The sequence below is a fragment of the Oncorhynchus masou genome, chromosome 26 (assembly GCF_036934945.1).
Source record: "Oncorhynchus masou masou isolate Uvic2021 chromosome 26, UVic_Omas_1.1, whole genome shotgun sequence".
NCBI classification, from domain to species: domain Eukaryota; kingdom Metazoa; phylum Chordata; class Actinopteri; order Salmoniformes; family Salmonidae; genus Oncorhynchus; species Oncorhynchus masou.
Genome location: NC_088237.1, coordinates 5,279,226 through 5,300,421, shown reverse-complemented (window position 1 = coordinate 5,300,421; position 21,196 = coordinate 5,279,226). Strand labels below are relative to the sequence as shown.

At 42.7% G+C, this 21,196-nt stretch overlaps 1 protein-coding gene across 2 annotated transcripts in view; it reads right to left on the bottom strand.

The window, feature by feature from the left end:
• Positions 1-21,196, bottom strand: part of LOC135514677 (integrin alpha-X-like) — a 69,769-nt gene that overhangs the window by 27,587 nt on the left and 20,986 nt on the right. For both annotated transcript variants that reach the window (XM_064938181.1, XM_064938182.1), the window contains exon 15: positions 7,803-7,939. In XM_064938181.1, the coding sequence (XP_064794253.1) occupies positions 7,803-7,939 (137 nt within the window). The remainder of the gene's footprint in view (positions 1-7,802; positions 7,940-21,196) is intronic.

Here is a 21,196-nt window from a genome sequence, read left to right as displayed (position 1 = left end):
TTGATATGTCCATCTTCTCAAGGGTCTGTTTCACAATGTCCACAAAGTACTGTCCAGTCGATGACTCACAGTCAATGACCGCAATGAGTCTCTTGTGGACAACATCAATGACATATCGCAGAACTACTGCACACAGGTCTTTGAATGTTAAATCCTGTGGTGTCAATTTGTACTGAGAACATACTTGCCTTTCTCACTTCAACAGCAATTGTCTGCTGAATCAACATTCTGATGACTTCAATTACTTTATTTGCTGTTGTTTTGGACATTATAGTTACCAAGGACCCTCTTCCTTTACTTCTCGCTCTTCTCAATGCAATCACATGTAGCCTAGTGGTTAGAGCGTTGGACTAGTAACCGAAGGGTTGCAAGAGCGAATGCCCAAGCTGACAAGGTAAAAATATGTCGTTCTGCCCCTGAACAAGGCAGCTAACCCACTGTTCCTAGACTGTCATTGAAAATAAGAATTTGTTCTTAACTGACTTGCCTAGTTAAATAAAGATAAAAAAACATGCGCTTGTAGGCATACATCATATTTGCTTAGCAACAATATAAGCTCAAGAAACTTGCCATTATTAACGGCCATGTTTTTCAAGTTATATGCAGCCTTGTGTCTGTGTCCTCTGTAGCTAAGCTCATATTTAACAATAACTTCAACTACATCAATCAAACGTTCCATGACCTTCCTCCTCTTTCTGACCTGGTCTCGTTGAACTGACATCAGAAGGGTACAGATGTCTGCTTTGCTGACTCTGGGGATAAAGGCTTCTGCACTTTCTCTATGGGTCTTGCTTCTCTCATGTTCCTGTACTCCCTGATGGGCATGTTTCCAGGCCTGCATGCCTCCTTTGACAAATGCACTATCACTGGCTGAAGGTTTTGCAAATGACAAGACATACTGAGCAGAACAAGGAGTGAGTTACTTGATAGTATGTCAGCCATTTTCTGTTTGTGCCATCTTTGGAGTGGAATACATTGGGAATGACTCGGAGGGGTTTGTTTTGGGTGGTACTGAAAAAATAAGTCAAAATCCTTGGACTGGGGATGGGCAAAATAATCAAATGGATGTTCAGTGCTTTCGCCGTGCCTTTCTATTTTCCCCGTACTGGTCTCTGAACCTCACGCCCTCTCTCTCTCTCTGCACATCTGGTTGCTCTGCAGAATGAGATCAACATTGTAAATAACCTAAATGTAAATTGTATTACTTGTGTAGTCATCGATTGTATGCCCCCCGGTTACAGTCCTACTGATAATCTCATAAATAAAGAACATATTCATCTAAAATTATAGCCTACATGTTTAGGTTTGTGCTCTTCAGTTGTACCTGAAGTTTCCTGCTCCGAGTCTGACTCTGAACTGACCACCATCTCCAGGAGCGCCTAAAGATCTAGTGCTGCTGCTGCTTCCTTCTCCATCTTTACAAAGAAAAGACTATTATCACACTCACCATCATTAGTGTATCAGTAGGCTACATTAATACAGCTCTGGAAAAATTAAGAGCGGTCTGTTAATTTGGAGTGGTCTCTTAATTTGGAGTGGTCTCTTAATTTTTCCCAGAGCTGTATATTATTGTAGTAACTTGTCATGTTGGTACTAATGGCGCTAATGATCTTTGTCATTTCCTGTGCTGTGTCACACAGGCTACTGTGTTACGTTCATGGATATATTATGGTAACGTTACTGTAGCCTGTTTCTCTGTACAGTGCATGTGCACTTTCCCTAGCTTATGAGTCATGACCGAATACTGTCAAGTCCATAGTCTAGGTTTACTATGTTTTACTAGTTGAAATATATTGCCTTCAATGTCATATTATGATCTCTATGTTGCACTCATTACTAATGATATAATTTCTCCACGAAGACGTAAGACGTGCAAACTGTTTAGCCTCCCGTCCGCTGTGTCACTATTATTAGCTAGACACGCCATGCTGGGTGTCGTGTGTGTGTGTGTCAGTGTGTGTTTTAGCTAGTGGTTTAGACTGACCTGGTCCCTTCCCGGCGAACATGTCGCTTATTTTGTAGCATTTAGCTGCGTCTGTGGCAAGGACCTTCCTCTTTTTTATTCTCTCCCTCTCTGCTCCACCTTTCCTTTTCTGACCGTCTGTCACGCCCTGGCCATAGAGAGGCTTTTTATTCTCTATTTTGGTTAGGCCAGTGTGTGGCTAGGGTGGGCATTCTATGTTCTTTTTTCTATGTTTTGTATTTCTATGTCTTGGCCTGGTATGGTTCTCAATCAGGGACAGCTGCCTATCGTTGTCTCTGATTGAGAACCATACTGAGGTACCCTTTTCCCCCACCTGTTTTGTGGGAACTTTGTAGTTGTTCAGGGCACATAGCCCAAAGCGTCACGGTTGTTTTTTTGTTCTTCGTTTTGTCGGCGTCATTTTTAAATAAAGTTAAAAAGTACGCGTACCATGCTGCACCTTGGTCCAGTCATTCAGCCAGCCGTGACAGAACTTCCCACCACCAACGGACCAAGCAGCATGGTAAGGTGGACTCCTGGACATGGGAGGACGTTCTGGACGGCAAGGGAGTCTGAACATGGGAGGAGATCCTGGCGGGAAGGGATCGCCTTCCATGGGAACAGGTGGAGGCAGCTAGGAGAGCAGAGGCAGCCGGAGAGAGGAACCAGCGGTATGTGGGAACACGGCTGGCAAGGAAGGCCGAGAGGCAGCCCCAAAAATGTTTTTGGGGGGACACATGGAGAGTGTGGCAGAGTCAGGAAGCAGACCTGAGCCAACTCCCCGTGCCTACCGTGGCGAGCATGGGACTGGTCAGGCACCGTGCTATGGGGTGATGCGCACGGTACCGAGGCAGAGTATTCACAGGCCGGTATGCTCGGTGCCAGCGTCCCACATTTGCTGGGGGGGGAGCTGGCATTCAGCCAGAACGGGTGGGTGATTCTGGAACGATTTTCCTCTTCTTCTGACGAGTAGTAAGAGGTCGGACCAATGTGCAGCATGGTAAGTGTCCATTTTAGTTTAATAAACTGAATACAAAGTGAATGACACAAACAAAAACCGAAACAGTCCTGAAATGTGAAACAATCACCCACAACTCAAAAGTGAAACCAGGCTACCTAAGTATGGTTCTCAATCAGGGACAACGAATGACAGCTATCTCTGATTGAGAACCATACCAGGCCAAACACAGAAATCCCAAAACATAGAAAAAGGAACATAGACAACCCACCCAATTCACGCCCTGACCATACTAAAACAAAGACATAACAACAGAACTAAGGTCAGAATGTAACACCGTCCATTTCACCGTGCGACTTGTCTAAAATGTTATCTATAATGAAGCAGGTACACGGTTGCTATGTGTGTCGCGGGGAGACCTGATGTCATTTTTGTCGTGGGGACACTGCTGTCCTGAGGTGGAAGAGGCGCTATTGCGCCTTCTTCACCACGCTGTCTGTGTGGGTGGACCATTTCAGTTTTGTCACTTTCTGACCATAGTTCGTTTGCGTTTTCCTTGTTTTAGTGTTGGTCAGGACGTGAGCTGGGTGGACATTCTATGTTGTGTGTCTAGTTTGTCCGTTTCTATGTATGGCCTGATATGGTTCTCAATCAGAGGCAGGTGTTAGTCATTGTCTCTGATTGGGAACCACATTTAGGTATCTTGTTTTGTGTTGGGGTTTGTGGGTGGTTGTTTCCTGTCTTTGTGTTCTCTGCAACAGATAAGACTGTTTTGGGTTTTGCCACGTTTGTTATTTTGTATTTGAATAGTGTTCACATTATCGTCTTTTCTTAAACATGTTGAACACGAACTACGCTGCATTTTGGTTCTCCTCTCCTTCGACGGAAGAAAACCGCTACAAGTTTGTCCGTGATGTGTATGCCAAGGAACTTAAAACTTTCCACCTTCTCCACTACTGTCCCGTCGATGTGGATGGGGGAATGATCCATCTGCTGTTTCCTGAAGACCACGATTATCTCTTTTGTTTTTTTGACGTTGATTGAGAGGTTTTTTTCCTGACACCACACTCCGAGGGCCATCACCTCCTCCCTGTACAAATTGGAGTGGGTCTAGGTTGTCAGGTAGAGTGGAGGTGATATGGTCCTTGACTAGTCTCTCAAAGCACTTCATGATGACAGAAGTCATTTAGTTCAGTTACCTTGGCTTTCTTGGGAACAGGAACAATGGTGGCGATTTTGAAGCATGTAGGCACAGCAGACTGGGATAAGGATTGATTGAATATGTCCGTAAACACACCAGCCAGCTGGTCTGCGCATGTTCTGAGGACACGGCTGGGGATGCCGTCTGGGCCGGCAGACCTGCGAGGGTTAACACGTTTAAATGTTTTACTCATGTTAGCCGCAGAGTTTTTGTAGTGGACCGTGTCAGTGGCACTGTATTGTCCTCAAGTGAGCAAAGAATTTGTTTAGTCAGTCTGGGAGCAAGACGTCGATGTCCGCGACGGGGCTGGTTTTCTTTTTGTAATCCGTGATCGACTGTAGACCCTGCCACATACGTCTCGTGTTTGAGCCGTTGAATTGCGACCCCTCTTTGTCTCTATACTGACGCTTTGCTTGTTTGATTGCCTTGCGGAGGGAATAGCTACACTGTTTATATTCGGTCATGTTTCCAGTCGCCTTGCCATGATTAAAAGCAGTGGCTCGCACTTTCAGTTTTGCACGAATGCTGCCATCAATCTACGGTTTCTGGTTAGGGAAGGTTAAGTCACAGTGGGTACAACCTCATGATGCACTTGCTAATAAACTCGTTCACCGAGTCAGCGTATACATCAATGTTATTGTCTGACATATCCCAGTCATATCCCAACATATCCCAGTCCACGTGATCGACGCAAGCGTGGAATCTGATTGGTCAGACCAGCGTTGGATAGACCTGAGCACGGGTGTTTCCTGTTTTAGTTTCTGTCTATAGGCTGGGAGGAACAAAATGGAGTCATGGTTTGCAGAAGGGAGGGCGGGGAGAGCTTTGCATGCATCGCGGGAAGTTATAGTAGCAATGGTCTAGAATGCTGCCAGCCTGTGTCACGCATTCAATATGCTGATAGAATTTAGGAAGCCTTGTTCTCAGATTAGCTTTGTTAAAATAAATGCAGCCTCAGGATGTATGGTCTAAAGAAGGCCAGTTTTATTGCTTCTTGAATCAGCACAACAATATTTCAGCTGTGCTAACATAATTGCAAAAGAGTTTGAATTATCAATTAGCCTTTTAAAATAATAATCTTTGATTCACTAACACAGCGTGCCATTGGAACACAGGAGTGATGGTTGCTGATAATGGGCTTCTGTACGCCCATGTAGATATTCCATAAAGAATCTGCCGTTTCCAGCTACAATAGTCATTTACAACATTAACAATATCTACACTGTATTTCTAATCTATTTGATGTTATTTTAATGGACAAAAAAATGTGCTTTTCTTTAAAAAACAAGGACATTTCGAAGTGACCCCAAACTTTTGAATGGTAGTGTACATTAATAAAAATGTATTCACCCTGGAAATAAGACTTCCCTCTGGGTAAAACCCAAAGATGGGACCAAGTCACTATTATTCGAGTCACAAGCAAGTCTCAAGTCATAAGGTCAGAGTCTCAAGTCGAGTCCCAAGTAGAACGGGTTGAGTCTCGAGTCCAAGTCGTGCATTAGAGCAAGTCAAATTGAGTCAAGTTGCAAGTTTTTTTAAGTAAAAAATAATAATTCTATACATGCAATGACTTGTTCAACTACAAATCTGTCTATTTATTGAGGCTACCAGACAGCCCTTTTCATTATTTTGTCTACAACACATTTTGATTATTACATTTTTTAAATAGGGACCTTTTAGCATTCATAAGGGCATGAAATCAGCAAAAGGCAAGGCAGGTTGACATGCTCAGTGTAGATGTATTTACTGGTCTTGGTGATCCAATGGTGAAAGCCCCATATCATACAAAAATACAAGTATCAGGCCTTGTCCTATCTGAAAGGACACAGGTAGATGCCAAGACTGTACAGTATTGAACAATATCGAATCTGTCCAACATGAACTCAAACAGGTACTGTACATATAAGCACTTGGCCTCTCCCAGGACCATACAATTAACCAATTGGTAATTACAACCAATAAATGAGTTCTACAATGTAAAAGACCACAACCATTGTTACATTAGTAGATTTGTCTTTATCAGACAATGATTATTAATGATACACTACATGACCAAAAGTATGTGGACACCTGCTCGTCGAATATCTCATTCCAAAATCATGGGCATTAATATGGAGATGGTACCCCCTTTGCTGCTACAACAGCTTCCACTCTTCTGGGAAGGCTTTCCACTAGACGGTGGAACATTGCTGCGGGGACTTGCTTTCATTCAGAGCATTAGTGAGGTTGGGCATGGATGTTGGGCAATTAGGCCTGGCTCACAGTCGGCGTTCCAATTCATCCCAAAGGTGTTCGATGGGGTTGAGGTCAGAGCTCTGTGCAGGCCAGTCAAGATCTTCCACACTGATCTCAACAAACCACTTCCGTATGGACCTTGCTTTGTGTGTGGGGAATTGTCATGCTGAAATAGGAAAGGGCCTTCCCCAAACCGTTGCCATAAAGTTGGAAGCACAGAACTAAGGGGCCTAGCCCGAACCATGAAAAACTGACCATTATTCCTCCTCTACCAAACTTTACAGTTGGCACTATGCATTCAGACATGTAGCGTTTTCCTGGCATCCACCAAACCCAGATTCGTCAGTCGGACTGCCAGATAGTGAAGCATGATTCATCACTCCAGAGAACGCGTTTCCACTGCGGCAAGCCAATGGCGGCAAGCTTACACCACTCCAGCCGACACTTGGCATTGCACATGGTGATCTTAGGCTTGTGTGCAGCTGCTCGGCCATGGAAACCTGTCATGCCTGCTCCCGCTCTTCCTCTCTGGTGCTTGAAGGCACCAGGCTGCCCTTCATTATGCACACCTGTCACCATCATTACGCACAGCAGCGCTCATTGGACTCACCCGGACTCCTTCCCTTTGTTGATTACCCCATCTATAACTGTCTGCTCCCCCGCTTCTTCCCCGTGTCTGCATTAATGTCATTATGTGTTCATGTCCAGACTCTGTCCTGTTTCATGTCTGTTGTTAATTAAATGTTCACTCCCTGTACCTGCTTCTTGCCTACCAGCGTCAATCCTTAATGCTGATAACACTAAAAGAAGCATCAGAGAGTTGTTTTGGTTGGTGAAGTCGGGTCCGGGTGCAGTCGCCGAGGGAACCGGGGGTGCCTCAGCTAGCTCATCGGGCTTCCACACTTAAGCTGGCTCGAGAGGTCTTCTGGCTTTGGTGGGCTCGTTGCTTCCAGAGGCAGTTTGGAACTCAGTAGTGAGTGTTCCAACCGAGGACAAACAACTTTTACGCACTACGTGCATCAGAAGTCCCGTTCTGTCGGCTTGTGTGGCCTACCACTTCACGGCTGAGCTGTTGTAGCTCCTAGACGTTTCCACTTCGCAATAACAGCACTTACAATTAACCGGGGCAGCTCTAGCAGGGCAAAAATTTGACGAACTGACTTGTTGGAAGTGTGACATTCTATGACAGTGTCACGTTGAAAGTGACGGAGCTCTTCAGTAAGGCCATTCTACTGCCAATGTTTGTCTATGGAGATTTCATGGCTGTGTGCTAGATATTATACACCTGTCAGCAACGGTGTGGCTGAAATAGCCAAATCCACTAATTTGAAGGGGTGTCCATATACTTTTATATATATATATATATATATATATATATATATATAGTGTATTTAAGAATACATTCCTTTGTAATATTTTTTATTACTGAGTGTTTATGAACCTACCTCAGTATGAAAGCGGCTCCTTTAGCTCCCACCACCATATCAGCCAGTCCGTCTGAGTTCAGATCCCCAGCAGAGTGCACCGAAACCCCAAAGAACTGCAGCCCTCTACCCGCTCTCCCGCTCACTCCCTGGATCCTCTGGATGTAGGGAGAGAGTAAGGGTGGGGAGAGAGAGACAGTGTGAGAGAGATAGTGAAGCCCTCCTATCCAAACTATCCCCCCTTAATGTGTCCACTGAAGTCATTAGTTGGATGTATTTCTATCTGACAAACAGAAGTCAAATGTCTGGGGGACACTCAGACAGACTCTCTTTACTATAACATTGGGGTCCCACAAGGGTCAATATTAGGCCCCCTTCTGTTTACAATCTATATAAATGATCTCACACTTGCTTGCCCATAAGTTAACATGCTTATGCTTGCCTGCATTTAAATATCGACAAGACTGTTTGTATGTACTTCTCTAAGAAATCCATTAATTCTTCACAACGAGCTGATCTTGTTAATTTTATTTATTTTTTATTTTATTTCACCTTTATTTAACCAGGTAGGCTAGTTGAGAACAAGTTCTCATTTGCAACTGCGACCTGGCCAAGATAAAGCATAGCAGTGTGAACAGACAACACAGAGTTACACATGAAATAAACAATTAACAAGTCAATAACACAGTAGAAAAAAAAGAGTCTATATACATTGTGTGCAAAAGGCATGAGGAGGTAGGCGAATAATTACAATTAACACTGGAGTGATAAATGATCAGATGGTCATGTACAGGTAGAGATATTGGTGTGCAGAAAAGAGTAAATAAAAAAGTAAATTAAAAAAAGTAAATGAATAAAAACAGTATGGGGATGAGGTAGGTAAAATTGGGTGGGTTATTTACCGATAGACTATGTACAGCTGCAGCGATCGGTTAGCTGCTCAGATAGCAGATGTTTGAAATTGGTGAGGGAGATAAAAGTCTCCAACTTCAGCGATTTTTGCAATTCGTTCCAGTCACAGGCAGCAGAGAACTGGAACGAAAGGCGGCCAAATGAGGTGTTGGCTTTAGGGATGATCAGTGAGATGGGGAGAATCTGAAAGTTGTATCTAACTTCAGGTATCTTGGTGTCATTTGACTCCAACTTGACATTTAAGAAACATGAGAAGGTGGTTAAACACGGTTAAGATTGGATTATCCAACTTTAGGTTGATCAGATCTTTCCTTCCTCTGGAGGCCCTGCCTCCTGCATGCTGGGATCTTCTCACATCTGAGATATTGTCTCACAAGCTGGTCACAAGTAGGAGCTACTATTCTGAAACCAATTGAATCACTCTACAAACACTTAAGATTTTCGATAACAAACCAAACAGTTACCACCATTGTCATATCATTTACAAACATAATTTATTTAGTCTGGATAACTTTAAGCATTATGTAGATGCAAGCCTAGTCTTTACGATCCTGCACGGTCTTGCCCCTCCACCACTATGTCAGCATATCATTCTCAAGGAAAGCTCCTCCAGGATAACAAGGGCAGTAACTAGAGGGGATTGCGTTCCACACAGTAAAATCAGTCTTCTCAGTTAGAGCTACAAGATACTGGAATGCAACGCCCAAGGACTTGAGAAGCTGCACTGATTATTGTACTTCTTTAAATTTAAATTGAAAACATGGCTCAAATCTATCCAAACATGTACACATGAGTTATCTGTGGTTGCTCATAGGTAAGACAACAGTTGATGATAGTATTGTTGTTAGAATGATACATTATTGGATGTAATGTATTTTGTATTGTTTTAGTGAGTATTTGTATAGTACCTGCCCAGGGACTAAAGGTGCAAATTAGCACATTTACATGGGTGTTTATTATTAAGTTATTATTATTAACATGATTGTAATATTGATGTTGATTAATGTGCATTGACCCCTATAAATAAATAAATTGCAACGAAGATGCAATATTTAACAGGGATTTCTTAACACGCTACTAATGGGAGATTACACGGAGCTCAAAGCTAAAATAACCGTGGTTGCAATGAAAAGAACAGCGCAATAAACTAGTACACCAGCTGATCTGACACTTTTACGGTGTCAAGCCGGCTTGATACTAGACAGTGGAAATGGCATGGAAAATGATAATTGTCTACGTTCACTACTCATGCCCCAATGAAGTAACCTGTCAGGAACAGCAAAATCGAATTAGAAAAACGATAAATGGAAGAATGACATTTTACAACTGAAATAATAGGATTCAACTGGAAATGTAGCCTGTAAATTACAATGATTTAGATTACACTTAATTGCAGACAATTCCTTAGCCAAATTATAGCTAAATTATGCCTACATTAAGACTACTCTTCTGCAAAAATAAAGCTATTGAAGACCAATGTAAATATGGAATATGGAATGCAGCAACATGTGCGACTGGCTGCATCACCGCTTGGTATGGCAAATGCACCGACCAAAGCACTACAGAGGGTATATCACCGGGGCCGAACTCCCTACCATCCTGGACCTCTATATCAGGTTGTGTGAGAGGAAGGCCCAAAAAAGACTCCAGCCATAGACTGCTCACTCTACTATCGTTTAGCAAACGATACCGGAAAATCGTCTTTCGGACCAAAAGGCTCTAAGAGAGCTTCTACCCCCAAGCCATAACACTGAGAATGGCGTAGGACAATTGGTTATATAGATGGTATATTTAATTTGTATATAATGTTTCTGCCATCATTTCTTAAGTATGAAAATAGCTTCTGGACATCAGAACAGCGATTACTCACCTCAAACCGGACGAGGATTTGTTCTAATGAATCAAACATGAAGGATACACTGCTCCTCCCAGACCTGGCCCAAATCCCCATCATTCGTATGAAGAGGAGATGCCAATACAGAGGTCGAAGAGCAGGATGCCTTGCGAGACTACATCGGCGAGTGGATAATCTGCCTTGACCCTTCGTTCTACTGCCGGACACACTTGAAAATAAACTGGATGAGCTCCGTTCAAGACTAACCTATTAACGGGAAGTTAAAAACTGTAATATCCTATGTAATAAAACAACACAACACACATAAAAGCTAATAACTCATAAAAGTCATGTTAACTGGCTGGTATTGTCTCATAGAACAAAACATAAAAGATCTCATAAGCCTGTGTTAACCTCAGGCCTTATTTTCTTTCCCCATAGGAATGGCTGAATGAACCAGAGGTATCTCATTTACGGTTTTTAGGACTACAAGCTGGCTAGCTCTATACATTTGTAGGTCGGTTTAAATTCTATAATGCTATTACATAAGTCTATCAACTTTCTATAAGTGAAAGAGAGTCTGTTAGTGAATTATCACTGATCAAAGATTTGGAGGAAACCAAACCACGGTCGTTCTCTCAGCATGTCACATTTTCTCCCCTTTTGGTAAGCTACTGTTTAGGCCTATACTACTGTAAATAAGAGTCTGGCACCTGGAATATAAAGCAATCCTCTATATTATCAGCTATTCTGTTTGAGAATTTTCTAGACAAATCTCTATAGCAATAAAGTGCAGAAGATGTCTAAACTGATGCAAAAAGGCACATAGCTAAGTGCAGTCAGGCTATCCGGAAGGCCAAAGTTAGTTACTTTAAGGAGCAGTTCTCTCTCTGTGGGTCTTACCCCAAGAAGTTCTGGAAAACGGTTAAAGACCTGGAGAACAAACCCTCCTCCTCACAGAGTCCCATGTCCCTTAAAGTTGATGATGTAGTTGTTACTGACAAGAAGCACATGGCTGAGCTCTTTAATCACCATTAAGTCAGGATTCCTATTTGACTCCATGCCATGCCTCCTTGCCCGTCCAACATTTCCTAATTTCCCACCCTGCGACTATCTCGATGATTCTCCCTCTCTTTCCCCTGCCCTGAAACAAAGTTTCTCCCTGCAGTCAGTCACTGAGTCCGAGGTGCTAAAGGAGCTCCTTAAACTTGATCCTCAAAAACCATCTGGATCAGATGGTTTAGACCCTTTCTTATTTAAGGTTGCTGCCCCCTATCATCACCAAGCCTATCTCCAACCGTTTTAACCTGTCTCTCCTTTCTGGGGAGGTTCCCATTTCTTGGAAGTCAGCCACGGTTCATCCTTTATTTAAAGAGGGAGATCAAGCTGATCCTAACTGTTACATGCCTATTTCTATTTTACCCTGTTTATCAAAAGTGTTGGAAAAACTTGTCAATAATCAACTAACTGGCTTTCTTGATGTCTATGGTATTCTCTTGGGTATGCAATCTGGTTTCGCTCAGGTTATGGATGTGTCACTGCAACCTTTAAGGTCCTCAATAATGTCACCATTGCCCATGATTCTAAGCAATATTGTGCTGCTTTTTTATTTACTTGGCCAGAGGTTTTGATACAGTAGACCATTCCATTCTTGTGGGCCAGCTAAGGAGTATTGTTGTCTCTGAGGGCTCTTTGGCCTGGTTTGCTAACTACCTTTCTCAAAGAGTGCAGTGTATAAAGTCAGAAAATCTGCTGTCTCAGCCACTGCTTGTCAATTTACTTCAACAACATAGCTCAGGCAGTAGGAAGCTCTCTCATCCATTTATATGCAGATGATACAGTCTTATACTCAGCTGGCCTATCCCCAAATGTTGTGTTAAATGCTCTACAACAAAGCTTTCTTAGTGTCCAACAAGCTTTCTCTACCCTTGTTCTGAACACCTCCAAAACAAAGGTCATGTGGTTTGGTAAGAAGAATGCCCCTCTCCCCACAGGTGTGATTACTACCTCTGAGAGTTTAGAGCTTGAGGTAGTCACCTCATGCAAGTACTTGGGAGTATGACTAGACGGTACACTGTCCTTCTCTCAGCACATATCAAAGCTGCAGGCTAAAGTTAAAATCTAGCTGCCAAAGTAAACCTGACTTAGATGACCATCCTACCCATGCTAGATTACAGAGAGATACTTTATAGATCGGCAGGTAAGGGTGCTCTCGAGCGGCTAGATGCTCTTTACCATTCGGCCATCAGATTTACCACCAATGCTCCTTATAGAACACATCACTGCACTCTATACTCCTCTGTAAACTGGTCATCTCTGTATACCCGTCGCAAGGCCCACTGGTTTATTGCTTATTTATAAAACCCTCTTAGGCCTCACTCCCCCCTATCTGAGATATCTACTGCAGCCCTCATCCTCCACATACAACACCCATTCTGCCAGTCACATTCTGTCAAAGGTTCCCAAAGCACACACAATCCTGGGTCGCTCCTTTTTTCACTTTGCTGCAGCTAGCAACTGGAACGAGCTGCAACAAACACTCAAACTGGACAGTTCTATCTCAATCTTGGACACTCTTACTGACAATTGTGGTTGCTTTGTGTGATGTATTGTTGTCTCTACCTTCTTGCCCTTTGTGCTGTTGTCTGTGCCCAATAATGTTTGTACCATGTTGTGTTGCTGCCATGCTGTGTTGTCATGTGTTGCTACCTTGCTATGTTGTTGTCTTAGATCTCTATGTAGTGTTGTCTTCCTTTTCTTGATGTGTGTTTTTTCCTATATTTAAATGTTATTTATATTTTTAATCCCAGCCCGTCCCCCCAGAAGGCCTTTTGCCTTTTGGTAGGCCGTCATGGTAAATAAGAATTTGTTATTAACTGAGTTGCCTAGTTAAATAAAAAATTATTTACAATACGAAGAATGACTAGGCAACTTTAAGATTTACACTTTTTTCCTCTATAGTATTTGCTTTACATGCATGCTCCTTTGTAGCTCTATAGCTTTGCATGCCAGTTTCTTTAGAGAGTGTAAAATATTTACATGAACATTATAAAGAAAACTTTGGCCTCTGTAAACACTCATGCGTAAAGATCAACCCTGTCCAGACCTGTTTGAATAAATGTGTTATGCCATTCGGAGGTGAGTTTTGTAGCCTACTCTATATCTTAACCTGTTTCTACTGTGTGCATAAGTGTCATTTGTATTTATACTGTACATTCATTTTATTTTGTACACACATCCAGATACTCAGCTCGTTTGTGTGCTGACTTTTTTTAAGGATAGAGATTCTCTGAATCGTTGGATAACAAAAACATGTTGTAATGATGATAGTATAAACTATTGACTTTATAAAAGTGTGCTGTTTTCTGTCGATTTATAAACGGGTGAGCTGACAACGTCACTAAAACGATGCACACTCTTCAATGTGGCAGAAGTCGGTGGGCTGGTTTAAGTGGTAAAGCGAAAGCAACCAACTGTAAACGAAAGCAGAGGTGTGAAGTCGGGGGAGGTGCATCTGTAACAGCCAGAAGTGAGACACTAATGTGGTTTTACAACAGCAAGGCTCAGATCAACATGGCAGTGTTGCCATTATTTATAAAAGTTTTTCTTTACAATGTTGAAATGAACATGTCTCTAACTGTCATTTCACACACTCACAAAAACATGTGTGTACATTTTACAATCAATGAGAGACCCTCAAATATCACATTAATTTGTATATATCCATTATATTAACTGAGGCAAAGTTGGTTCCTGTTAAAGTCATGTCTTTGGTTGGTAAAAAACCCACCTAATGATTGCTTGATGATAGAGCCTCCCACAATGCAGGCGATGGCTGCAGGATGAAGTTGGTAAAGAGTAACTGCAGGAACTGGCAGTCGACTGCAAAACACTTTTGATCACATTATTTTTGTAAAGCTCATGCAGTCGACATGTAGACGCAAGTAGAACAATTTATATCCCCATAACACAACACACTTTGAAAGGCAGTGACCAAAGAAGGTCGGACAATTGGGAGTCTAATCCTGGAATTGGAAACTTGACAAAAGTGATCCGCTCGAACGCACCCTGTGTTTTTTGTGTGATTTTGGATGGCCAGATAGGTAGCAACAATGGCAGGAAGCTTCCAAGTGGTAAGTCGTTTCAATTCATTTTTATCTTGTTCTTGATACCCATATGTGCCATCGTGAGAGGCATTGGGCATAGGTGTGGCTGAGTGCAGCACCATGGACAGAGCCACCCACCTCAGCACAATAGACAGGTGCGCTCACTTCAGTGCCATGGACAGCGGCACTAGATGCAGCACAATAGACAGCAGCACTCAGTTCAGCACTGTGGAAGGCTGCACTACCTTTAGCACCAGACCAGCCAAAGAAGGCAATCACAGCTCTGCTCACCCAAACACCTTTGCAGGATTACTAATCAGCACACCCGACTGGCCGGTGTTGCCTGGAGTTTGTTTTCTAGGGGAGCCATCTCCTGCCTCTCCTCCCCTGTCTGATAGCGGAGTCACAGGAGCACAGCAAGAGGAGCATGGCAATCAATGATCGTCGTATGTCACGAGCCGTGGAAGCCGAAGACAGTGGCCTCCCACAAAGCAGTCTACACTCCCAACGTGAGGCCTGGAGCGGATGCAAACAACGAATAGTTTCGCCACACTGTAGCCTGATCTTCCTGCACCTTTGTTGCTGGGGGTACTTCTGTCTGCAACCGCTGTGCCTACTCCTTCCCCTACGATTTCGATGTCGACGTCAGCAACCTTCTTTCCCTGCTCTGGATCGAGCAGGGCTTCTCCATCTGTCGGAGGCCTGCACCAGGAGCCGGGAGCTACGGGCTTAAGTTATCCTGCCTCTCGCCCATCCTTAAAGGGTTCTCCGAATCCTGTGGAGCGTGGGAGTGGGTGGATTTCCTCATCTTTCTCGCCAGCCGTGGTTTTGGGCAGCTTCATGGTAAGAAATGTGACTGTTCCTGGTGCAAAAACAATGTCCTATCCCGGAGCTCGAGTAAATTATATTACTAAGCTGCTCCCGAATGTACTTCGCCCGGATATGAACATTGATTCTATTGTGTATCATGTGGGTTTCAATTAAATTATGAAGGGCAGCTCTGAACAGTTTAACCGTTCTGCGCACGGAACCCGCTAGCGGGCTGAAATTCCACAACATACGGTGATTGCTACACAAAGTCATATTAAACATTCATGAAAATACAAGTGTCTGCGAAAGAATACAATGCGATTATCTGAGCATAGAACCCCATAAAAAATATATTTTAACCAGCACAGGCATAATATAATCACAAACTGCATTAAAATAAATCGTTTACCTTTGACGATCTTCGTCTGTTTGCAATTTCAATGTTCATTGTTACACAATGAATGATCTTTTGTTTGATAAAATCTGTTTTTATAGCCTAACACGAAACAAGCAGTTCACAAAATGTGTCGTGAATTCCGTCTCATTCCATTCTCGACGACACATTCCAGGTAAATAACCCACATAGAACGTGACTTTTCCAGTCATGTTTGGTTTCACTGCAATCAACTGGTTTGTTTGTAACACAATCAAACGTGATGGGCCATTTCGCAGGACGTATTGACTGAAAGAAACCGATTTGAAGACAAGTCATGACATCATTGTGCACCAATGATTTGCCCGTTGTTTCGTTGATTGACTGTCTTTTAAACCAATGACCACTGATCGTCTTGAAATCTAGCTGGGTAGATAGCCAATGAGCTGAGTTAAACGGCAATACGCCATGTTTATGTGTTGCAAGACCAACCCATGTAGTAAGCTTCAGCGTAAAGTGAGTCATTCGCTATTGAAGATTCATACCGGAAGGAGCTACGCATATTACGCACTGCATTGTTTGGTGAACGCGCAGATTCAGCTGTTTATTTATCAATCATTATGGCGACTATGTCAGGGAAAGCTAAATCTAAGTCTAGATATACAGATGTACACACAATTTTAGAATAAATTGATTGGGAAGGTGAGACAGGTTGTTGTATGATGCTTCATTTAGCGATTGTGGAGGAATATTTTTTGAACGGGAGAGGACATCGTTTTGGACTGGTAAGTTCATATCATGCTAATACCCTTGTTTGAAATTAATCAAAATATTATTTGTGATTTTTTTAATTTAAATTTAGAAGCAAGATATAAACATGTAATGTCATGAAATGTGAGATGCGTGTGTCCGCCGCCCCACCCCAACCCACATGAAATAGCCTATTTGAGGCTGTTGAGGAGAGGTTAGGACCACATCAATGGCCAAAGTGAAATGGAGACAGTAGATACATTCTGGTCTGTTGTAATATTATAAAGACAGTAGATCTAGCTGGAATGTCATAATATAATAGAGACAGTAGATCTAGCTGAAATGTCATATAAAAAGAGACGGTAGATCTAGTAGGTTATAATAATATATTCAACCTTCAACTTTCTATATATCTGTTTATTATACCTGTTGATACAGGGCTCATATGTGAAACTATTATAACTGAACATTTTCTTTCACAGTGACACTGACTCCGAATGGGAGTCTTATCCGGTGTCCTGTGTGAATTTAAGTTTGCTCTCTCTAATTCTCTCTTTCTCTCTCTCAAAGGACCTGAGCCCTAGGACCATGCATCAGGACTACCTGGCATGATGACTCCTTGCTATCCCCAGTCCACCTGGCCTTGCCGCTGTTCCAGTTTCAACTGTTCTGCCTATGGAACCCTAAACTGTTCATTTTTACTCGAGGTGCTGTCCTGTTGCACCCTCTACAACCACTGTGATCTCCACCCAGCACAGCCAGAAGAGGTCTGGCCACCCCTCATAGCCTGGTTCCTCTAAGTTTCTTCCTATCAAATCAAATCAAATTTTATTTGTCACATACACATGGTTAGCAGATGTTAATGCGAGTGTAGCGAAATGCTTGTGATTCTAGTTCCGACAATGCAGTAATAACCAACAAGTAATCTAACTAACAATTCCAAAACTACTGTCTTATACACACAAGTGTAGGGGGATAAAGAATATGTCCATAAAGATATATGAATGAGTGACGGTACAGAGCGGCATAGGCAAGATACAGTAGATGGTATCGAGTACAGTATATACATATGAGATGAGTATGTAAACAAAGTGGCATAGTTAAAGTGGCTAGTGATACATGTATTACATAAAGATGCAGTATATGATATAGAGTACAGTATATACGTATACATATGAGATGAATAATGTAGGGTATGTAAACATTATATTAGGTAGCATTTAAAGTGGCTAGTGATATATTTTTACATAATTTCCCATTATTAAAGTGGCTGGAGTTGAGTCAGTGTGTTGGCAGCAGCCACTCAAAGTTAGTGGTGGCTGTTTAACAGCCTGATGGCCTTGAGATAGAAGCTGTTTTTCAGTCTCTCGGTCCCAGCTTTGATGCACCTGTACTGACCTCGCCTTCTGGATGATAGCGGGGTGAACAGGCAGTGGCTCGGGTGGTTGTTGTCCTTGATGATCTTTATGGCCTTCCTGTAACATCGGGTGGTGTAGGTGTCCTGGAGGGCAGGTAGTTTGCCCCCGGTGATGCGTTGTGCAGACCTCACTACCCTCTGGAGAGCCTTACGGTTGTGGGCGGAGCAGTTGCTGTACCAGGCGGTGATACAGCCTGCCAGGATGCTCTCGATTGTGCATCTGTAGAAGTTTGTGAGTGCTTTTGGTGACAAGCCGAATTTCTTCAGCCTCCTGAGGTTGAAGAGGCGCTGCTGCGCCTTCTTCACGATGCTGTCTGTGTGGGTGGACCAATTCAGTTTGTTTGTGATGTGTATGCCGAGGAACTTAAAACTTACTGTTCCATCGATGTGGATAGGGGGTGTTCCCTCTGCTGTTTCCTGAAGTCCACAATCATCTCCTTAGTTTTGTTAACGTTGAGTGTGAGGTTATTTTCCTGACACCACACCCCGAGGGCCCTCACCTCCTCCCTGTAGGCCGTCTCGTCGTTGTTGGTAATCAAGCCTACCACTGTTGTGTCGTCCGCAAACTTGATGATTGAGTTGGAGGCATGCGTGGCCACACAGTCGTGGGTGAACAGGGATTACAGGAGTTTTTCTTAGCCACCGTGCTTCTACACCTGCATTGCTTGCTGTTTGGGGTTTTAGGCTGGGGCTATATAAATTGATTTGATAGAGGTCTTCCAAATATTGAAAGTGTGTAAATAGGTACCCATGTTATTTTGTAAATGTATATATATATTTTTTCCCATATTTTTTTTAATGAATTTTTTTTTTCCACAATTTTTTTTTCTTCCAATTTTTTCTCAATTTCTTTGGGGGGGGTGGTTAGAATACCATTTTGGTATTTTGTATATAGTTATTTGTTTCAAAATGTATACCTTCACCAATTTGGCCACTTGGGTACATTTGGGCTACTTGTGTGGGACACCTGGGTGACTCCATGATAAATGTCATGTAGCACACTCATTTTGGAAGTTATTATTCTGAAACTTTGCACAAGTACTGTTGCCCTCTTATATTTTTTCACTGAAATTGTCCCCATCATCCTATCTGAATGTTTGTTTTATCTTGTTCATTTTAAAGATGATATAAAAAATAAAACGTATGGTTTTCTCTAAACCAGATCTATTGTGTTATATTCTCCGACATTCAATGCACATGTACACAAACTTCAGAGTGTTTTCTTTCAAATGGTACCAAGATGCATATCCTTGGTTCTGTGCTTGAGCTACAGGCTGTTAGATTTGGGTATGTCTTCAGGCGGAAATTGCACAAAGTAGGGGGGAAGCGGTAAGAGGTTAAACTGGATTTCAAAGTGCTGATTGACTCTCTGCCAGACAATAACAAAAGACCCATCTTATCTAGCCTTGTGCTCTCTCTGAATCGTGGCATTGAACGGTTTAGCAGGATTCGTTCTCTTCACAACTGGCTACGTGATTATTGCAGCTCAATGGGTGTAACTTTTGTTGACAATTTCGATACCTTTTGAAAGCAAAACACGTTTTATAAGGAGGATGGGATCTACCCAAGTCATTTGGGTCCCTGGATCCTTTCGCAGGATTTATAAGGCTGCGTTGAGACAATGACTTATGAATAACCCAAGCCCAGCTGTGTTAATCCCTATCATTGTGTCGCTGAGTCAAAATGCTTTAGCAAATGTACCTTATACCAGGGCCATTGGTAGACACAATGTAAGCAACCTAATTTATGTCCCTCTTACTGCCTTCAATGCCTCTGCTGATCGCTATTGTACGCAGCAATCATGTGCCTTTGAACCAGATTTGTGACCCGTTTCAGGAAACTAGGCGTATGTCGCGGGTCACAACCTCACAGGAGAGCCGTTTGAACGTAAACTCTAGCAAAATTCATTTTTTTGGCAGAAATGCCTTCTTGAACATGTGAACATTCATGTGCCTTAATAACAAACTTGTATGCCATCTGTAAATACGAATACAATTGTTAAATTACGAGCCTAGTTGGTTTATCCAAAGAAAAAGCCTGCAACCCTCCCGCTAGCCATGATTGGCTGAGATAATGAGTGGGCCGGACATGCCGAGAGATGAGTTCGGATTGGTCTGCCATATAACACGCTTCTGTCTATTTGAGCTGGTCAGTACGTCTAGGTAATCCTAACTAACACTGCTCTTTTTAAAATGTATTGTGTATTAAAACTGCTGTTAGCTAACCAACCAGGTTCAAAGTTAGCTAGCTACCCGCAGATGCATGCAGGGTAGTAACATGAGTTGTGATTATCGTTCATTGTTTAGCTAGCTGGCTTGCTAGTAACGTCATGAGTGGTGATTATGGTTAATTGTTTACGTAGCTAGCTACATATCTTAACAAAAGGCTCTGCAATTCAGTAAATTCAGTCTGGCCATCTACATCTAATCTGATTGCAGAGCACTCTTGCCAGAGAGTGCAGAATAACTGATGATTTACGAACACCCAACACCTGTTGAATATGGCCGTTGTCAGTAAACTCATCGGCCAGAGGGTCCGGTGTGCGCTCTGAAAGAGAAAAGCTCTGAATTTACGAACGGACAAGCTGACAGCACAGTTGGTCACCAACGCTTTGGATAACATGACAACCTAACCAGCTCTGCTAGGGCGAGTAATGCTCAGTGAGCTGTTCTCTCTCACTTAGATGTCTGGAAGTAGCAAGTTAGCTTGGGTGCTTGACTGCTGCTGTTAGTAGCTTGGGTGCCCTCGCCACTTTCTCTCTCTCCCCGGACCTTTGCTCTTCTACATCATATGCATACATCGTCAACTTTTTTTGGAACAGCGGTTGAACTATTTGATTAGTGACTTTTAATGACTGTTTTAACAAACATAATGCTGTTGTTCATTTTGCTGGTGTCTACCCTTGGCTTTTACAATGTTGGCGATACATTTAGAGCCCGTTGCACTGTGAATGAGAAAATATATGATGTTTCTCCCTCGAGTATTGTGAGATACCCCACGCTTGCTCCGGAAATGCACATGAGAACTATGCACATTTCTCCCGAACAATATTGTCAGGATTTGGCCAGGGTTGTTCCGGTTTTTGGTCACTAGATGCCTCCATTGTGCTTTTTGACCTTTTGCTTTCCCTTGATCCCCATTATTATTTGCACCTGTGCCTCGTTTACCCTGATTGTATTTAAACCCTTAGTTTCCCTCAGTTCTTTGCTCTGT